The sequence below is a fragment of the Gobio gobio genome, assembly GCF_949357685.1.
Source record: "Gobio gobio genome assembly, chromosome: 3".
Lineage (NCBI taxonomy): Eukaryota > Metazoa > Chordata > Actinopteri > Cypriniformes > Gobionidae > Gobio > Gobio gobio.
The window spans coordinates 66862307-66879568 of NC_137099.1; the positions used below are offsets into that span (position 1 = coordinate 66862307).

At 37.2% G+C, this 17262-nt stretch overlaps 2 protein-coding genes across 2 annotated transcripts in view; one reads left to right on the top strand and one right to left on the bottom strand.

Moving 5' to 3' along the window:
* The window catches only part of LOC307123536 (adhesion G protein-coupled receptor E5-like), a 224242-nt gene that overhangs the window by 134428 nt on the left and 72552 nt on the right, over nt 1-17262 (bottom strand). The window lies entirely within an intron of this gene.
* On the top strand, nt 1020-11721 carry LOC307123539 (uncharacterized protein). The gene is made up of 4 exons (XM_079812096.1): nt 1020-1063; nt 1512-1679; nt 1885-2236; nt 9713-11721. Exons 2-4 carry the CDS (start codon nt 1512-1514, stop codon nt 11284-11286), a joined length of 2094 nt encoding a protein of 697 aa, XP_079668222.1. The 5' UTR covers nt 1020-1063; the 3' UTR covers nt 11287-11721.

The window sequence follows — 17262 nt, forward strand, 5'->3', positions numbered from 1 at the left end:
CACATAGTAATACAAATCAAACAAATTCCAAAAGTTTCAATACTGTTGCATATTCTTATTTATAATATTCCTTACCAAAATATATGTTTTGTTATTTATACATTTTCAATGTTTTAAAACACCCGTTAGTGCACAGAGTGGACATAAAAACTAGATAAATGTTTTCAGCATGTATTTGTACTTAAAATTAACAAGTTATTATTATGAATTTATTTGTTCAAGAAAGAGTAGCTTGCATGTATTTGTCAGCAAAATGGCGATGTTGACGCTAGGACACACCGCGATGCAGACCCTGAAAGAAGGCAGATATTCATAAAGGAATGCAATACATTTAAAAATGCAAGTTTATCATGTTATCTCTCCATTTGTCTCAGGGAGCGTGTGTGTGTGCGGCTGGCCTGCTTGTCTGCGTTCGCTGGAGGATCGCTGTAAAAACAGCAATACATTCTGTGAAATATTATTCCAATTTATCACTGTTTTATGTTAATCTTTTTTTTGTTCAGTGAGTCAAATCTGCATTTTGATCTGCCTTTACCCCAGTCTTCAGTGTCACATGACCCTTCAGAAATCTAATATGCCGATTTGGTGCTCAAGAAATCTTTGCAATTATAAAATCTTATTAGGCTAGCAGTTGAAGATGCTTGTGCTGCTTAATGAAGTGATATCCAGTGTTTTCAGGACTCAGATCAACAGAAAGAGTGAAGAACAGCATTTATTTAAAATAGAAAGCGTCTGGAACATATCTTCCTTTACTGCCTCTTCCACAGAAAGCCGCGAACTCGCAATACAAAAACGGTCATTTTGATCTACGGGGTGACTGACTAACGGTCGTTTATCTATTGTCTTTATTTAATAATCACGTTGTGTTTGTATAGTCTCTCGGCAACACTGCTGAAATACAATGTTATTTTAAATAGGAGAAATTAGGTTTGGTGAAGCTCTCCTAACCAGCCGGACCTTCACTTCTTCTGATAACTTTATCGCTCGTACTGTAGGAGGCGCTGTGACGCTATTAGTCCACCGGTAAAACCACCGAAGTAAGAAAGACTGGAGCACACACACGGTGAGTTTAATCTGTTTTACATTGTTTGTGTTTTCGCTGTTTATATGCTTGCTGTTACTATTATTGTAGTTATTTAATGATATTGAATGAAGTTTTTCCTCGCACCCTCAACAAATTAAAAATATTTCCATAGTTTTACTGGAGTAACAATAAGAAATGTCCTATTGTTTTACTACAGTATCCATGTTTTATCCCTGATATTTGTAGTACACAACAGTTACCGGTGATGATGGTTACTTTTCAATGCTGAGCACTTTTAAAGTTCTCACAGTTTTGGGAAAATGTGTAGAAATCTGACAATAGCCTATCATGTTTAATATTTGCATGTAATATCATATAACATTTGATAATATTATTGCTTTGTGCTGTTACACAAAGCTACATTTACATCTGAAATACATTTTTCTCTCAAATAAGATGTTACTTTCTTCAATGTGTTTGTCTTCAGATGTTGACCATAAAAGCGCAGATGGATATGATCTGCTGTAAATCAGTAGGAACTGATCTGTCCATGCTGGATATTGAGGATTTCATCAGTGAAATCTGTCAGCTGAAGAAAGAGGTGGCGTCACTGGAGGCAAAGCTGAGAGAAAGAGGAGACAAACCCAACAGAGAGGTTTGAGCGGCTCATCATTTCATCCTTCAGCTCAATCAAACCAAAGTTTTGTTAGCTTCTCACTTCTTATGCACATCTCAAATTAAGCCAGCAGCAAAATATGCCATCAAATCCCCAATATAACCTCTAGAGATAACAGCTGAGTAATGAGGCTAATATCAACAGGTTGATCTTTATTTGTGTTTATCTGTGATGTGTTTGTCAGGATCTGGAGAAGGTTTCAGTGTGTGTGACTGATGGGACAGAAGCTCAGGATTCAGTCTGGAGATCCAGAGACACACAGGACTCAGAGCTCAGCCTCACTTTACTGTGTTATACTGACGCTCAGGATCATGGATCCGCTGATCAAACCTCTGACTGTAACGCTGGAGAACAGCAGATGCTGCAGACGCCGCTGAAGATGTGCTCCGTCAAACTGGTGGACTGCAGCAACCTGATAGAGAGCAGAGGAGACGAAACCACAGCAGACGAACAACAACACAGCCATGAGGAGGAGGAGGATGAAGATCAGAATAATGATGATGATGTTGACGATGATGATGATTTTGTTCCTTCAGGTATGTTTCTTTGGGGGTTTTTTTTACCAGAAATGCTGAATTAACAGAATTATTATTATTATTATTGTTGTAAAGATATCATGTGTATTATTAACTATCACGACACGCTTTAAATTCATAAATGCGTTCAGTGTGAATTTGAAACGTATTTCCAAAGGGAAACAATTATAGCTTTATCAAAAAGCTGTAACATGTCTCTAGAACAAACGTAAGGCAAAATAATCAATAAGTAAAGGTGTAACAAAATGTTAACTGCATGGTTAATGCTGCAGTCTGACTATAAATCAGTAGAAAGGTCTAAGATTTTTATAATAATAATATACTATTTTATAATAAATCCTGTGACAAATTTTTTAATTCTTAATGCAACAAATTAAATAAAATTTTGTCAGAGGGATGCAAAATCATGAACGAGTCTATGTCTTTAATTTGAATTATGAGCCTCTTATGTATCCACTGTGGTGAAAAAAAACTCCTGTACACCGGAGGAAAAACATATGGATAACATACATTTCTTTACAGAGAAATATTATTTTTATTTACCCAAAAAAGGATGTAGTGAGCATTCAGTGTTGGGGAAAGTTATGTTAAGTAATGCATTATAATATGGTGAAGCTTTTTAGTAGGGATGCACCGATATTAGAATTTTGGCCGATAATTTTGTTTTATATTAGAATGCCGATACCCAATATATTGGCGGATAAATATAAATATAAATTTTAATCAACTTTGAGAGCCATTACTAAAACAAAAGGCTCACCATTAAAAGCCATGTCCCAAACACTTCAACATAAATCAAACATATACTGTACAATACAGTAGCCTAGTTTGACCCAGTGTAAGATTCCTTAACGTTTCAAATAAATTTTACACTCCTATGGCCAACTTACTTTATTAAAAAATGGTAACTCTTTACAATAAGGAAATTATAATAATCAAACCATATTGATGATGAAAATAATACGAGAACAATAAAAATGCTAGTTATTAATAATAACGCCTCAGTGTTTTTGAAAAAATATATGTAGAATATTACAGTAATAGTAAACATCTTTAATATTAGTCAATCAAATAACGTTGCTGTTTGAGCTGTGCGCTGAAGAGAATGAGCAACCATAAACTGAAGCACTTAGAAGGTTAAAGGTCCTGTTCTTCGTGATCCCATCACGAAGAACATTTTTCAAACTTTAGTTAGTGTGTAATGTTGCTGTTAGAGCATATATAATACCTGTAAAATGATAAAGCTCAAAGTTCAATGCCAAGCGAGATATTTTATTTAACAGAAGTTCCCTTTCAAAGCCTACAGCGAACGGCTGGTTAGGACTACATCCCTGTACTTCCTGCTTTAATTACGTCAGTAGAGCAGTTTGTCAACTAACCTCCGCCCACAAGAGTATGCTAAAAAGGGGGCGTGGTCTTGTTGCTCCCGCGTGGAGTAGAGGAAGTGTTGCGTTCGGTTGCGTTTGTAGAGTTTGTTTGTTGCCATGTCGTCGAGACGCTGTTATTTTCATCCCAGAGTCAAGTTACCTTTGTTTGGCTTTCCCAGGGCCGCTGTACTTAGAGATCATTGAGCGCATACATCCCCGTTATGGTGAGAGGCGTGACCTTTCCGGTAACGTGCGCTCTGCGTGCGCTAATCTGCTGTCCAATCACAACACGGGAACCGCTGGCACAATCAGAACTCGTTACGTGTTTCTGAAGGAGGGACTTCATAGAACAGGGAAATCTTTCAAGCCGTTTTGAGGACAGTGAAAACAGCGGTATACAGATAAGCAAATTGTGTGAAAAATACTGTGTTTTTTTACACGCGAAACATGAACACATGTTATATTGCACACTGTAAACACAATCAAAGCTTCAAAAAAACACGAAAAACGGGACCTTTAATTAACCAAACGCATCATATATGCGAACAATCAGATATTTATACAAAATAAATATAATATTACAACTTATATTTGCACAAAATCACACACAGGTGAACTAAGTTCTGAAGACCTGTAACTCATGTCTTCCCCTGTTTGAGAGCGCGCGCTGAAACTGAAGATGATCATCGGTACAATGAAGTGTTTTTTTTTCAGTTGCTTATAAACACATTAATGGCAAAAGTGTAATTACACCGTATTCAGCACAAACTGGGCTACCATAATATGTGAGCAACATGTATGTACAATCTTGCATTTTTGAGAGAAAAACGTTTATGCATGATGTTTGAAAAAACAAAAACATTTGCTTTAAAATTAAAGGGTTAGTTCACCCAAAAATGAAAATTCTGTCATTAATTCCTCACCCTCATGTCGTTCGACACCCGTCAGACCTCCGTTCATATTCGGAACACAAATGAAGATATTTTAGTGTAAAGCTGATGCTGAGAAAGGCTTCAGATAGGCCTCCATTGGCATTCAGTACATTCACACTTCCAAGACCCATAAAAGGCACTTAAAACGTTGTTACAAAGTCCATCTCACCACAGTGGATCTACAATAATTTTACGATGCGACGACAATAGTTTTTGTGCGCTAAAAAAATTAAAACAACACCTTTATCCAACTTCCGTGTGTGCCTCCACGACGCATGCGCGAGAATATGACGTAGCGCCGGCGTTCGGGAATCCATGAAATACACACTTTAACCCCATTTTGAGAACTACGCCGAGACCTAAAGCACGATCAATGTAGAATCCAACAGCTTGGATACGCGCGTCTTCCTCTGCTGGTAAACAAATCTCTTCTCGGTAGGGCTGGGCAATATATCGCATGACATTGTTAGGCGCATCTCGTCAGTAAAGCCGGTTCCTTGATTAGTAGTAAATTGCCATCACCTGCTTTCAGATAGAGCGGCATTTACTACACAGAGCCGTAGTTCACTGACAAGCTGAGCCATATCGCATTAATTATCGCAGGCGATACGTCCGATAGGCGATATTTTGATTTTTTTTTGCGCACAAAAACTATTGTCGTCGCATCGTAATATTATTGTAGAGTCACTGTGGTGAGATGGACTTTGTAACGACGTTTTAAGTGCCTTTCATGGATCTTGGAAGTGTCAATGTACTGAATGCCAATGGAGGCCTGTCTGAAGCCTTTCTCAGCCATCAGTTTCAACTAAAATATCTTCATTTGTGTTCTGAAGATGAACGGAGGTCTGACGGGTGTCCAACCACATGAGGGTGAGTAATTAATGACAGAATTTTCATTTTTGGGTGAACTAACCATTTAAAGGGTTAACTTCGGGCCAGGCGCGTAACCGTGGCAACGCGCGTGCGTCCGATGAAACGTCTATATTATATATTGTACTTATCTAGTAAATGCATCTTGATTTAAGAATGTTTAAATATTTAGACTAGAAACGAGACACAAATTACTAAGAGCATTTTTCTACATTTGTACTTTTTTATATTTGTACTATTTTGTTTTGTTTTTGAAAGTAGTCTCATGCTAAAAAAATAAATAACAAATAATTCAAATTAAGATACAATTTATACAAAACGAAATTCACTGTAAAGAAAGCAATTCACTTTCTACAAAAAAAAACTCCAGAATAATTTATTTAGAATGTAGTGAACAAAGGCCTATTATATTTTAAATGATCAAGATTTGACTACACTAAAAAATGCTCTTCTTATTTAGTTGAAAATTGTACTTATCTAGTAAATGCATCTTGATTTAAGAATGTTTAAATATTTAGACTAGAAACAAGACAAAAATCACTAAAGCACTATTTGTACCACTATGGTACTATTTTTTTTGTTTTTGAAAGCAGTCTCATGCTAAAAAATTAAATAATAAATAATTAAAATTAAGATAAAATTGATACAAATCGAAATTCACTTTAAAGAAAGCAATTCACTTTCTACAAAACAAAAAAAATTACTTTCTACAAAACAAAACTCGATAAAACAAACTTTGATATTAAATAAAAAAATAACATTAGGCTATAATATTTAAACATCAATATGAAGAAAAATACGTTTGACTGGTATTATATTTATAGCATCTGAGCAGACATTTGCAAATAAAAGCTTTATTGATGTGACACTAGGCCCTTTTACAATAAACGCGTTACAATCTGTCCAAAACAGGCCAAATAAATCTTGTCTAAACAGTCTTGCGTGTATGACATTTTAATTTGCTGCAGGATTCATATTTAAACGGTCTTTTTGCATTTAATAATCACAGATGCTAACAGAATAGACTTAACAGAATAAAGCCTACCTTACAATCAGCCCTGGGTCATGTGTCCGAACGCCGGATCTGCCGGAATTTTTTTGTTGCTTTAAAAAAATGAACAGCTTTAGGTTTATTATTCCAGGATTATTTCTCAACGCGTCTCGAAACGATGTAGCTGAAGTAATGTTACAGCGCTTCACTAGATGTTTGTATGAGTTGATGTGTGGGCGTTGACACGTGGATCGTCAGTATTTGAATCTGAAAGAGTGCGCAATCCGTGGGCGTGGTCACATTAGCGGATAATGAAGTGGCACAGCATATTTGTGTTCGATTTGGTTTACATTGATTAAAACCTGACCTTTCAACGTTTCTTTAGACATATGTCTCATGTTTGTGAGACAAGTATTCACTAAGCTAGAGCTCCTCTTCTGAAGACTTTCTGAATGAACGTCTTTGAGATAGAGGCTGCAGATCACGCATCATGTTTGTTTTCTTTATTTTGTAAAAAGCAAAACATTTTGTTTTTATTGTGACTGTACACACACAAAAAATAGAAACTTAACAGATTATAATGATGTATAACACTTGCCTGAATGATAAAAAACGACAGATATTTGAGTCTCTTTGGCACTGATAAGAAAAAAAGTCGATCACCCGAGCGCGACAGCCGACTTGAGGGGGTTAACTCAACGAAACGCATCCTATATGAGATTAATTAGATGTTTATACTACATAAACTTAATATTACGACTTAGATATGCTTATAATACACAAATGCACAAGCGAACTTACTGGTCAGAATACTGCTGGTCAGAATGTGTTGTGGACGCGCTCTTCCCACAACAGCGCACTGAAACACAACAATATTGGGACGAGAGCTGTCAAACAAAGCAAACAAAGCATAACTAGCATTACTTATTTGAAAAAGTAACTCAGATATTTTGTTGTAACCTTAAAAGTAATGCGTTACTTGGAAAAGTAATCTGATTACGTAACTCGAGTTACTTGTCTCAACGCTGTTAATGAGTGATTAACACACTTCTGTTTCATTCATATTTCTGTTTCATTCAATCATCTCGAGCAGAAACTCCACATTTGCCTCAGATAAGTATTAACGTTTTCAGGAAATCCCTAATGTGAAGCTAGCGCTGTAGCTGAATAAAAAGAAAAGAAGATAAAAACACTTTGACTGATTAAACATGAAGACAAACACACGACAGCGGCAATATATGGTGTATTTCAGTTCTTCATCTCTGGGATTTTCATAATAATAAAGTATATTTATAATGCAATGCTAATCGATATACAGCATTCATCATAAAATAATATAGTGTGCGTCATTCTGTGATAAGAAGCAACATTAGCTCGCAGAAGGACATTTCAAACACTTGACTGATGATATGAAGTGAGTAAAAACATGTTAAACACTGGACAACAGGTTTATAAACGCTTCAGATTACTAGTTTGTAAAGATGTTTGACGTGTTAGTATATTTGATGTATAAGCGACTCATATATTTACGACATATATTTATTGAATTAAAAAAAAAAGTTAAATCTCAGCCTTTGCGATTATCATTCGTACTAAACCAAATCATGATTTCGGTTTGAAATCGATTAATCGTGCAGCCCTAATGCGTATTAGGACCTAAATTCACGTGGAGCAGCGTTTGTGAATTCTGCCAATTTGAGACACTGAGAACAGCACACACAATATCACATCAGACTTTTACAACACAGCCTTTACAGTTTGATAACCACACTAGGGATGAAACGATTACCGGTCTCACGATAAAATTTAGTGACGGTTAGTAATATCGTATAAAATTTAATTATCATTAAAACCGCGTGTGATTATCACGATTGTGAAAACTCGCGGTAAATCCAGTCAGCCTCAGTCTGGCTCAGGCGCAGCGCACCGCTGTTTTTGAATGAGAAGAAATGTCAGAAGGCAGTGACAGCACTCGGGGGATTGTTCAGACTTCTAAAAGGACCAAATCTGAGGTGTGGTCATATTTTGGCTTTTACAAAAGTCCTGAGGGAAACTTAATCGAAGATGGTCACCCTGTCTGCAGAACATGCCACAAGAAAGTCGCTGTAATAGGGTGAACACTTCAAAACTACGAACGCAAGGCAAGTGGACTTTGACCTCAATACCAAAACTACGTCTGGCAAATTATAACGTGAAGCGAACGAACAAATTCAGTCAAGACTAGGGTGACATTTAAGGGATAATAATCAGGGCTTGACATTAACAACCGCCATTTGCGGGTGTAACGTTATTTCGGTTGCACACTAGCCACTCTGCTGTTGAACTTATTACTGCTTTATACTACTTATCTGTTATAATCGCGTTGCACATTATAACCACTCGCACGTGTTTCTATTGAGTTTATAAATGCTATGTCTCATAATCAGAGGCGTTTAGATTAGCCGTCTATGTTCAGAGCGCGCGCCGCTCACTCGCTGAAATCTGCACTCAGATCAGAGATAAACATGCAATGTATGCTGGAGATTCACTCATCATACAGTGGATGACTGTTTTTGTTCTATTGCAGCAGCGAAAATAGTTTAAAAAAAACACAGCAGAACCACAGCGCATCTGATATGACTGGAGTAACGCTGGCAAATTTAGGGACCGTCTCTAAAGTTACACACAACATTGGTAACGTTATACGCGTTTCAAACTTCAATAGCATTTGAAGAGAATGAAAGTCTCAACTCACTGTAAAGTGATCATTTAGGTGTCAGGTATGATGCACACATCTCGATATTTAATAAAATAAACTGTCAAATCATATGGAAATATGGATATGTATTATTTCAGATACTGTTTGAGCTCTAACACAAAATATGCTAGATTTAAATGCATGATTGCTGAACACTGATGAGAATAGGGCTTGAGAATATATTTACAGAGATAATATTAGAGATTATATTTCCGACAAATTATTATTATTTATGCGTTATGCGTTGCTATTGACGACGGCCATTAAGGAAGGAAATCCCACAGAATCTAGCTTTAAAAAGTGCATAGAGCTGCTTTAGTTATTTGTTGTTTGTTGAATTTCAAATATAAAACTTGTTGAAATGTTTTAAGTGTGTGCATCTGTTCTTTTTGAACACTTTCATCTCGTTTGAACAAAACCGTGATAATTTGGGTCACTATAATCGTGATTGTTAAATTTCCATACCGTTTCATCCCTAAACCACACTATATCACAATTTAAATTGTATTTTGACTGATCGTTCAGCTCTAGAAGTTATAGAAAAAGTTCAAACTTTTAAGCCCATTTTGTTTCTTTCAGATGACAACGCTGGTTCATCTTCTGATGGAGAACCTGCTTCTACATCCAAAGAGCGACAGACACTGACCGACTGTGGAAAAACATTCAGCAAACAGGAAAATATAGTGAAACGCCAGAGAAAACAAACAGAACAGAAAGACTTCACCTGCAAGATATGCAACATCAGCTTTCCTACCTCAGAAGAGAGGAGACTTCACGCGAAAGAGCACAGCGTGAAGAAAGAGTTTCGCTGTGAACAGTGCGGGAAGGAGTTTTTCACCACTCCTCTGAACATGAGAGCTCACATGAAGACACACAGCGAAAAGACTTTCCACTGCAGTGAGTGTGACAAGTATTTCAGCACCAAAAAAACTCTTTCAATGCATAAGAGAATCCACACGGGGCAGAAGCCGTACCAGTGTCTTCACTGCGAGAAGAGCTTCAACTTGAGATCCCACCTAAATAAACATCTGCCCATACACACCAATGAGAGGCCGTACAAGTGCAATCAATGTGAGAAGAGCTTCAACCTGAGATCCACTCTGAAGAATCATCTGCGCATACACACCAATGAGAGGCCGTACAAGTGCAATCAATGTGAGAAGACCTTCAAGCGGCTAGCCCACCTGAATAAACATCTGCCCATACACACCAATGAGAGGCCGTACAAGTGCCGTCAATGTGAAAAGAGCTTCAACCAGGAATGGACCCTGAAGAGCCATCTACTCACACACACCAATGAGAGGCTGTACAAGTGTCCTCACTGCGAGAAGAGCTTCAACCAGGGATCGGGTCTGAAGAACCATCTACTCACACACACCAATGAGAGGCCATTCAAATGCCCTCAATGTGAGAAGACCTTCAAGCAGGGATCGACTCTGAAGACCCATCTACTCATACATACCAATGAAAGGCCATTCAAATGCCCTCACTGCAAGATGAGCTTCAACCAGGGATCGGGTCTGAAGACCCATCTACACGTACACACCAATGAGAGGCCATTCAAATGCACTCAATGTGAGAAGAGCTTCAACCATGGATCGACTCTGAAGAGCCATTTACTCACACACACCACTGAGAGGCCGTACAAGTGCAGTGAATGTGAGAAAACCTTTACAAACTCAACTTCTCTAAAGTTACACCAAAAAATACACTCTGATGTCAAACCCTATCAGTGTTCACACTGTGAGAAACAATTCCATCATTTGACTCACTGCAAAACCCATGAGAGGATTCACACTGGAGAGAAACCGTACCTGTGCTCCGACTGCGGGAAGAGCTTTGTTAGTCCGTTTGCTTTCAAAGTTCATCAGAGAGTTCACACAGGAGAAAAACCTTATAAATGCTCACATTGTGACAAGACCTTTGCTCAATTAAGTTCCATGAAGATCCATGAGCGATGGCATACCGGAGAAAAACCCTTTAAATGCTCACATTGTGACAAGCCTTTTGCTCAATTAAGTTCCATGAAGACTCATGAGCGATGGCATACCGGAGAAAAACCTTACTGCTGCTCCATCTGTGGCAAGAGATTCGCTTTTAAATGGGGTTTTCAGACCCACCAGAAGAAACACGCTGCCCCAGAATCATCATAGCTTCATCATGACATTATTGTTAGGTTGAGTAAAAAACACCTTGCAGTGTTACGGGAACTTTACTTTATGGTTGTAAAAATACTTGAACTTGTAAAAGGAGTCAAGTCCGTATTTACTTACTAGTGATGGGTCGATCATGAACATTTTGAACGATTCTTTAATATGACTTTAAGATGGAACAACAAGCTGTCTCAGAGAGAGATTCACTCATTTAGTGTTGACTGCACATGTGCAACATCCTATAGGTTCTGTACAGGAAACAGAAATGATCAGGTCACCTCTCGAGTCGTTCGTTCTTTTGTCATGTGATATTACAGCCGTATTCAGGGTGGGAAATTAACTTTTTAGCCACAGTGGCTGGTGGATGTCCAATTTTACCAGCCACTTTTTCCGGAATTCAAATTTATAAAAGAAAGTGCACTAGCATAGTGGGTGAATTCAGGTTGATTGGGACCCTTTTCTCCCCAGTCATTTCAATGGCAAAAACTGTCAGAATCATTTGATTTAGAAAAATATCTTATACACACAGTACTCAAATATAGCCCATATCTCAAACTGGCTGTCAAAGTGCAAAATGGCTACAAATTTAACATCAGTGCAAGAACAAAACGTGTGCAACTTAAATGAAATACTCAGGAGTCAGGATTTGTCTAAAGATGCAGGTTAAACTCACAGCACATCCAGTAATGGTGCTCAGCATTCTGAACAGAACAGCCAGTCATGAGCTGCACACGTGAACAGTGCGCTTTGCTTTCTTTTCGTTTCGAATTGTTTCGTAATCGTTTAAAAGAGGACATTTCAAGCTTTCTTTACACATATTTCTCATGTCTGTGAGAAGTAGCCTATATGCTGAGTTTTGAATTATTTATGAGATGCACTCCAGTTCATGTGCAACGCAAGTGATCGCTCCCGCGCCTTCATGTCACGATTATTGTCTTCTATAACCTAGTCTATTTACTTCTTATTTATTAAATCCAGGCAATTGGCTGATGAACCATCAATTCAAATTAAGATACAGTTTATACAAAACGAAATTTACTTCAAAGAAAGGTTTTCTACAAAAAAACCCTTAATGAAGTGATCAAAATCATTTCTGTCTTTGACATATTGCGCATCTTTGCACTTTTAATAATCAATTTAGCCTAGATGAAATTTAAAAATAGCATTATAATATTTAAACATAAATATGAAACAAAATGCATTGTTTAATGGCTGCAACAAGTATAGTAGGCTACAGTACAGATACATTTCATGTCTGAACGGGATTTGAGCAAACATTGTTTTACCGGTGAGCGGATCATGAGTGGAGCTTGTTGAGCTGAGCATCACCGCTCTGCTTCGCTCATTACAGACTCGTTCTCATCAGAACCCAAAACAGAATGTAGCTTTTGGTCACGCTACACTGCTACTTTCTGGATTAAGTAGTTAGCTACTGGAAAAGCTATACTGTTTTAAAAGTAACTGACCTACTGAAAAATGTAGTTAAGCTAGTGTCACAACTTGTATCTCACTACTGCCCAACACTGGCTGTATGGCAGTGCACTTGATATGAGACTTGGATGACTCTTGGTCTTTTATTACCTCTAATTTAAGGTTAGTTGTTACTCTAACAAACAAATTGTTTGCATTTTCTGACGATGCGTAGGTTCGACAGTAGCCGCGTTTCCTTAAGCCTACAGATTTGTGTAAAACTTAATATTTTCTAAATGTCGATAAACAATTGCGAAATGACGGCGTTTCCATTAACCGATGTTATGTGACTAAAACGTATTTTTTTCATTTTCAAATCATCAGTCATTCCAAAAATTATGCCACGTATGTTGGTAGGTTCATTTATATCCCAGCCACCCAACTAGCCATTATTTTTAATGGAAGGAGATATAGGTGTGTTATTCATGCATTAATTTAAACTTAAAAAGTCAAAAGAGCAAAATTTTATTTTGGCTTGGAATTTTGTTTGTTGGAAATATGAACTGAATTTAGAAATGCTTTTAAAATTAAAAATTTTGCGTTTAATAAACAAAATACATTTTTGAAATAAAGACCGCAGTGTTTCCCACAGATTAGAAACCAATTTGTGGTGGTGGGCGGGGGCATGGGGCGGGTGGAGGAGATGGGTTCAGTGATTGCCACAAATATCGATTTCAATCTTGATTCAGTATCAATTCATATTTATATAGCCTACTGTACATATAAGGAAAAATAAGTATAACTTTTAAACTTTTCTTAAATTATATTTGCTCACATTCAAATAATATTCACTTTTGTGTGCTTAAGTATTATTCAAAATATTAGGATGCAAGTTATTAACTTTTTAAAATTTCACATTTAAAGAAATCTAGTGTTTGATCATGTATAAATATTTATTCAAATGCAAAACCTAAAATAAGTAAGAAGATATGATATGCAATACTTTGAGCAACTAGATACATATTATTTATTAGTACTGTATATTTATTAAAGAGCCACACAGGCCTCTTTGCATTGGAATTCTCTATTTTAACCTTAATTACTACACTAATTGTAATATAAATAATACAAAATATTTTAAGTGGTCATTAATGGACAACAATTATTGCACAAATAGTAGGCCTATTTAGTACCAAAATATATCCTCAAAATATTAAATAAATATTATTAAACTAAAATATAGCATATATAGGCTATTTAATAAAAAAATAGTTAAGGTGTATGGTCACATTTGACCACCAATGAGTATGATGTGAACAATTAGTAAGCAATGAGGGCTAAATACAAGAAAAACATTGACATAAAATGTAACAATGTTGGGTCTATCATCACTCTTCATAATAAAATGCTCCTGTAAATGTTGTTGATGTAATAATCAATATGCTGTACAGTACCAAAACCTGCTGCAAACACCTGTACAGTGAAAATGTTGTGTATCCGCGGCTTAAGCCATTCAAATGTATTGACAGCGCGGGTTTGTTTATAACTATTGATCGCTCCGTGAACCACGTGACCGCGCGCGCGCCGGGAGATGAGAGCAGGTCGCACCTCTGCTTTTCAACGCCTCTGGCTTTAACTGTTACACATTAGCGCCAAAACGCTATTTATTGTTTGCATTTCGTATTACATTTTAAAAGCTTAGACTTTAATATCAAAAGCAGGTTTGAGAGAGAGAGAGCGAGAGAGACGCATGAGTGACAGAGAGATGGAGGGAGAGCGGGGAAAGGAAATGAACAAACAAGCTGCATGTTTTAAATAGCGTAAAAAGTTAATGAATAACTACACGCAATGTGTGGCGGCCGGTGTTGATTCTGTGGCGCACCGCCACGAATTAGTCTATGTGTGGGAAACACTGGACCGCGTTTGGAGTGGAGGAGTGCATGCAAAATAATCCGTTCCCTGAGTCCAGGGCCTTTGTTGTTATTCTGAGTGTTACACAAATAAAAGTAGACAGTTTATAGTTTATAATTGTCTTGCACTTATCTGTATGACTAAAAATGACAGAATGGCTATTGTTAGTTGTTTCCTATGTCGTAAAGGAAAAAATCCATCAGAATGTGCTGCACCTTCATCGGACAGAGGGTTAAAGAAACCATATCCTATTTAGTTTCATAGTTAGGCTGTTTAAATATTAGCCTATAATATTATTTTTTTAATTTCATATGTTGATTATGAAAAGTGAGCAGCAAGAGTAAAATGCTGACTCCGCGGCGGGCCTCTTAATACCGGGGATATGTCGCCACATTTTAACCAATATTTTCTTTTCGTCTGTACCTCAGCTCCGCGCTGAAAACCAATGAAATTAGTTACTCGACAAAAGTGAATTATTATTACTAGCAACAGCATTCTTTGACAAAAAGCTGTCCAATCCGTTACAAGGAATGTTTTAAGTAGTAACCAATAAAAATATGTTTTTCAATCCACCCGCCACTGTGGCTGGTATACAAGGCAAAGTCACCCGCCACTTTGAAAAAGTACCCACCATTGGCTGGTGGCGGGTGCTAATTTCCCACCCTGGCCGTATTGGATACAGAAATTGGTTAAATCACAACCTTCCTTACAAACAAGTATGTAGTTAGTTGTTTTTTTTTTATTAAATTTTTTTACTTTTTAACGTTTCTGGTCTCAAATTGTTTAATTTCTCTCCAGTGTGAGGATACCTTTGCTCCGTCTGCGGGAAGAGCTTTTCTGATCAGACTCGATCTGGACTTCATCAGAGTTCACACTGGAGAAAGACCGTATCACTGTAGCGTTTGCTGAAGAGTTTCAGTAAACATAATACTTTACAAAAACACAAGAGCATTCATACAGGAGAACGACCATACAAGTGTTCTCTGTGTGACAAGACATTTGCTCGATCAGATGTCCTGAAGATCCATAGTTCATACAGGAGAGAAACCTTACCGCTGCTCCATCTGCGGCGAGAGATTTGCTTATTTAGGGGGTTTTCAGACCCACCAGAACAAACATGCTAAAGAACAAAGTGAGGTTACAAACAGGTGTGTTGAGTTTAAGTCTGAGCTAAACTCTGCAGGACAGGCTCTCCAGGACTCAATTTGGACACCTCTGCCATATAATCATTTCATCAGTAAATCATCTCATCCTGCAACTGTACATTGGGCTCTTTCTGCCAGTAGGGGGCAGTGTCATATTAAGCTTTCATGTGGTTTGGGAGTATGAATTGAAACAACAGAGCAGAACAATGATTTTTATCTTAAACTTGACAGAACTTGAACTATTAAAAATCCTCAAAAATAAAATGTCATCTATGAGTGCCTGAATGTCATAATGGCGTTAAACATGTTTTATATGTTTGAAAGTGGCTCAAGGATGATTGTAAGGCAGTTGAAACCTTTTATTGTTGACTGGTTTTCTTGGAGATGGGTTTAATTTAATAAAGAAAGTGTGGGTTTTCCTTTTACACTGTGTTTTTAATTTTCCATGTCATCTGTGTTCTTCCAGAGCATTTGTGCCACCATGATAGGTAAGGTATGGGTAGAAATTGATACAAAAACAAAAAAAAAGTTAGCTACTTTACCTTCACTGCACATTTACAGATGAGGGAAGTCTCTTTTTATAGTCACATTGGTCTCATGTAAACACAGAACTCAGCCACAGCTTCTTTTAGCAGTAATGCTAACTGAAAAACATGGCAGTACCACATCAGGTCAAGAAATGACTGTTATTTACCTCAGGTCATGTTACAGAGCTGAACTGATTCAGACGCGGAAATACAATACACAAATACGGTAAAGTTTGGAAATCAAGTAATGGTGCACTGAACATGACCAAACAAGTACAAAAATTACAGCTATAAACTCATTTGAATGAATTAACTTATAATGTTGCCTATGGCAGGGGTTTTCAAACTTTTTGTGTGTGTGGGCCACTATTTGTAATCAAAAAAATTTGCGGACCACCTCATAACACACATAATAAAATATGTCTACACACAGTCCTACCTGAATTATTCCGCACCTCTAAATAGGCTTACTAGCACTAAAACTATAACTAGTCATCACATCAGAACAACAGGCTTGTTAAAAGAAAGTTTACTGCACACAACGGCTGCCACATATTTAATTTATTTATTCTGGCTCATAGATGCATCCGACTCTATCTCTTCAATCTCTTCATTTTTTGTAACTTCTGCCTCTGTCTCTTTCTCTTCAAAGAACCTGTTGCTATCCACCGAATCATAACGGCACTGAACTTGAACGCCACTAGCCTATTTTAGTAATCGCACAATAACTTGACAATTTAATACAAATGTTATATCAATATAGGCCTACATCTTCTTTTTACTTTTTATTTTTTATGGGAATTTCCTGGTAAAATTATGGTAAAAAAATATTATTTTATTTTATTTTATTTTGCCTTTCCACGGACCACCTGCAGTACCCTCACGGACCACTAGTGGTCCACGGACCCCAGTTTGGGAATGACTGGCCTATGGGATGATTATTACTCTGAATTTACAGGACACGCCGTGCAGACCCAGTTGAA

Excerpts from the sequence above, each read along its gene's own strand:
- LOC307123539 (XM_079812096.1), top strand. The coding sequence starts at position 1,512 with ATGTTGACCATAAAAGCGCAGATGGATATGATCTGCTGTAAATCAGTA. Across the intron at positions 1,680-1,884 it reads GAGACAAACCCAACAGAGAG|GATCTGGAGAAGGTTTCAGT; the intron begins GTTTGAGCGGCT and ends TGTGTTTGTCAG. Across the intron at positions 2,237-9,712 it reads TGATGATTTTGTTCCTTCAG|ATGACAACGCTGGTTCATCT; the intron begins GTATGTTTCTTT and ends TGTTTCTTTCAG.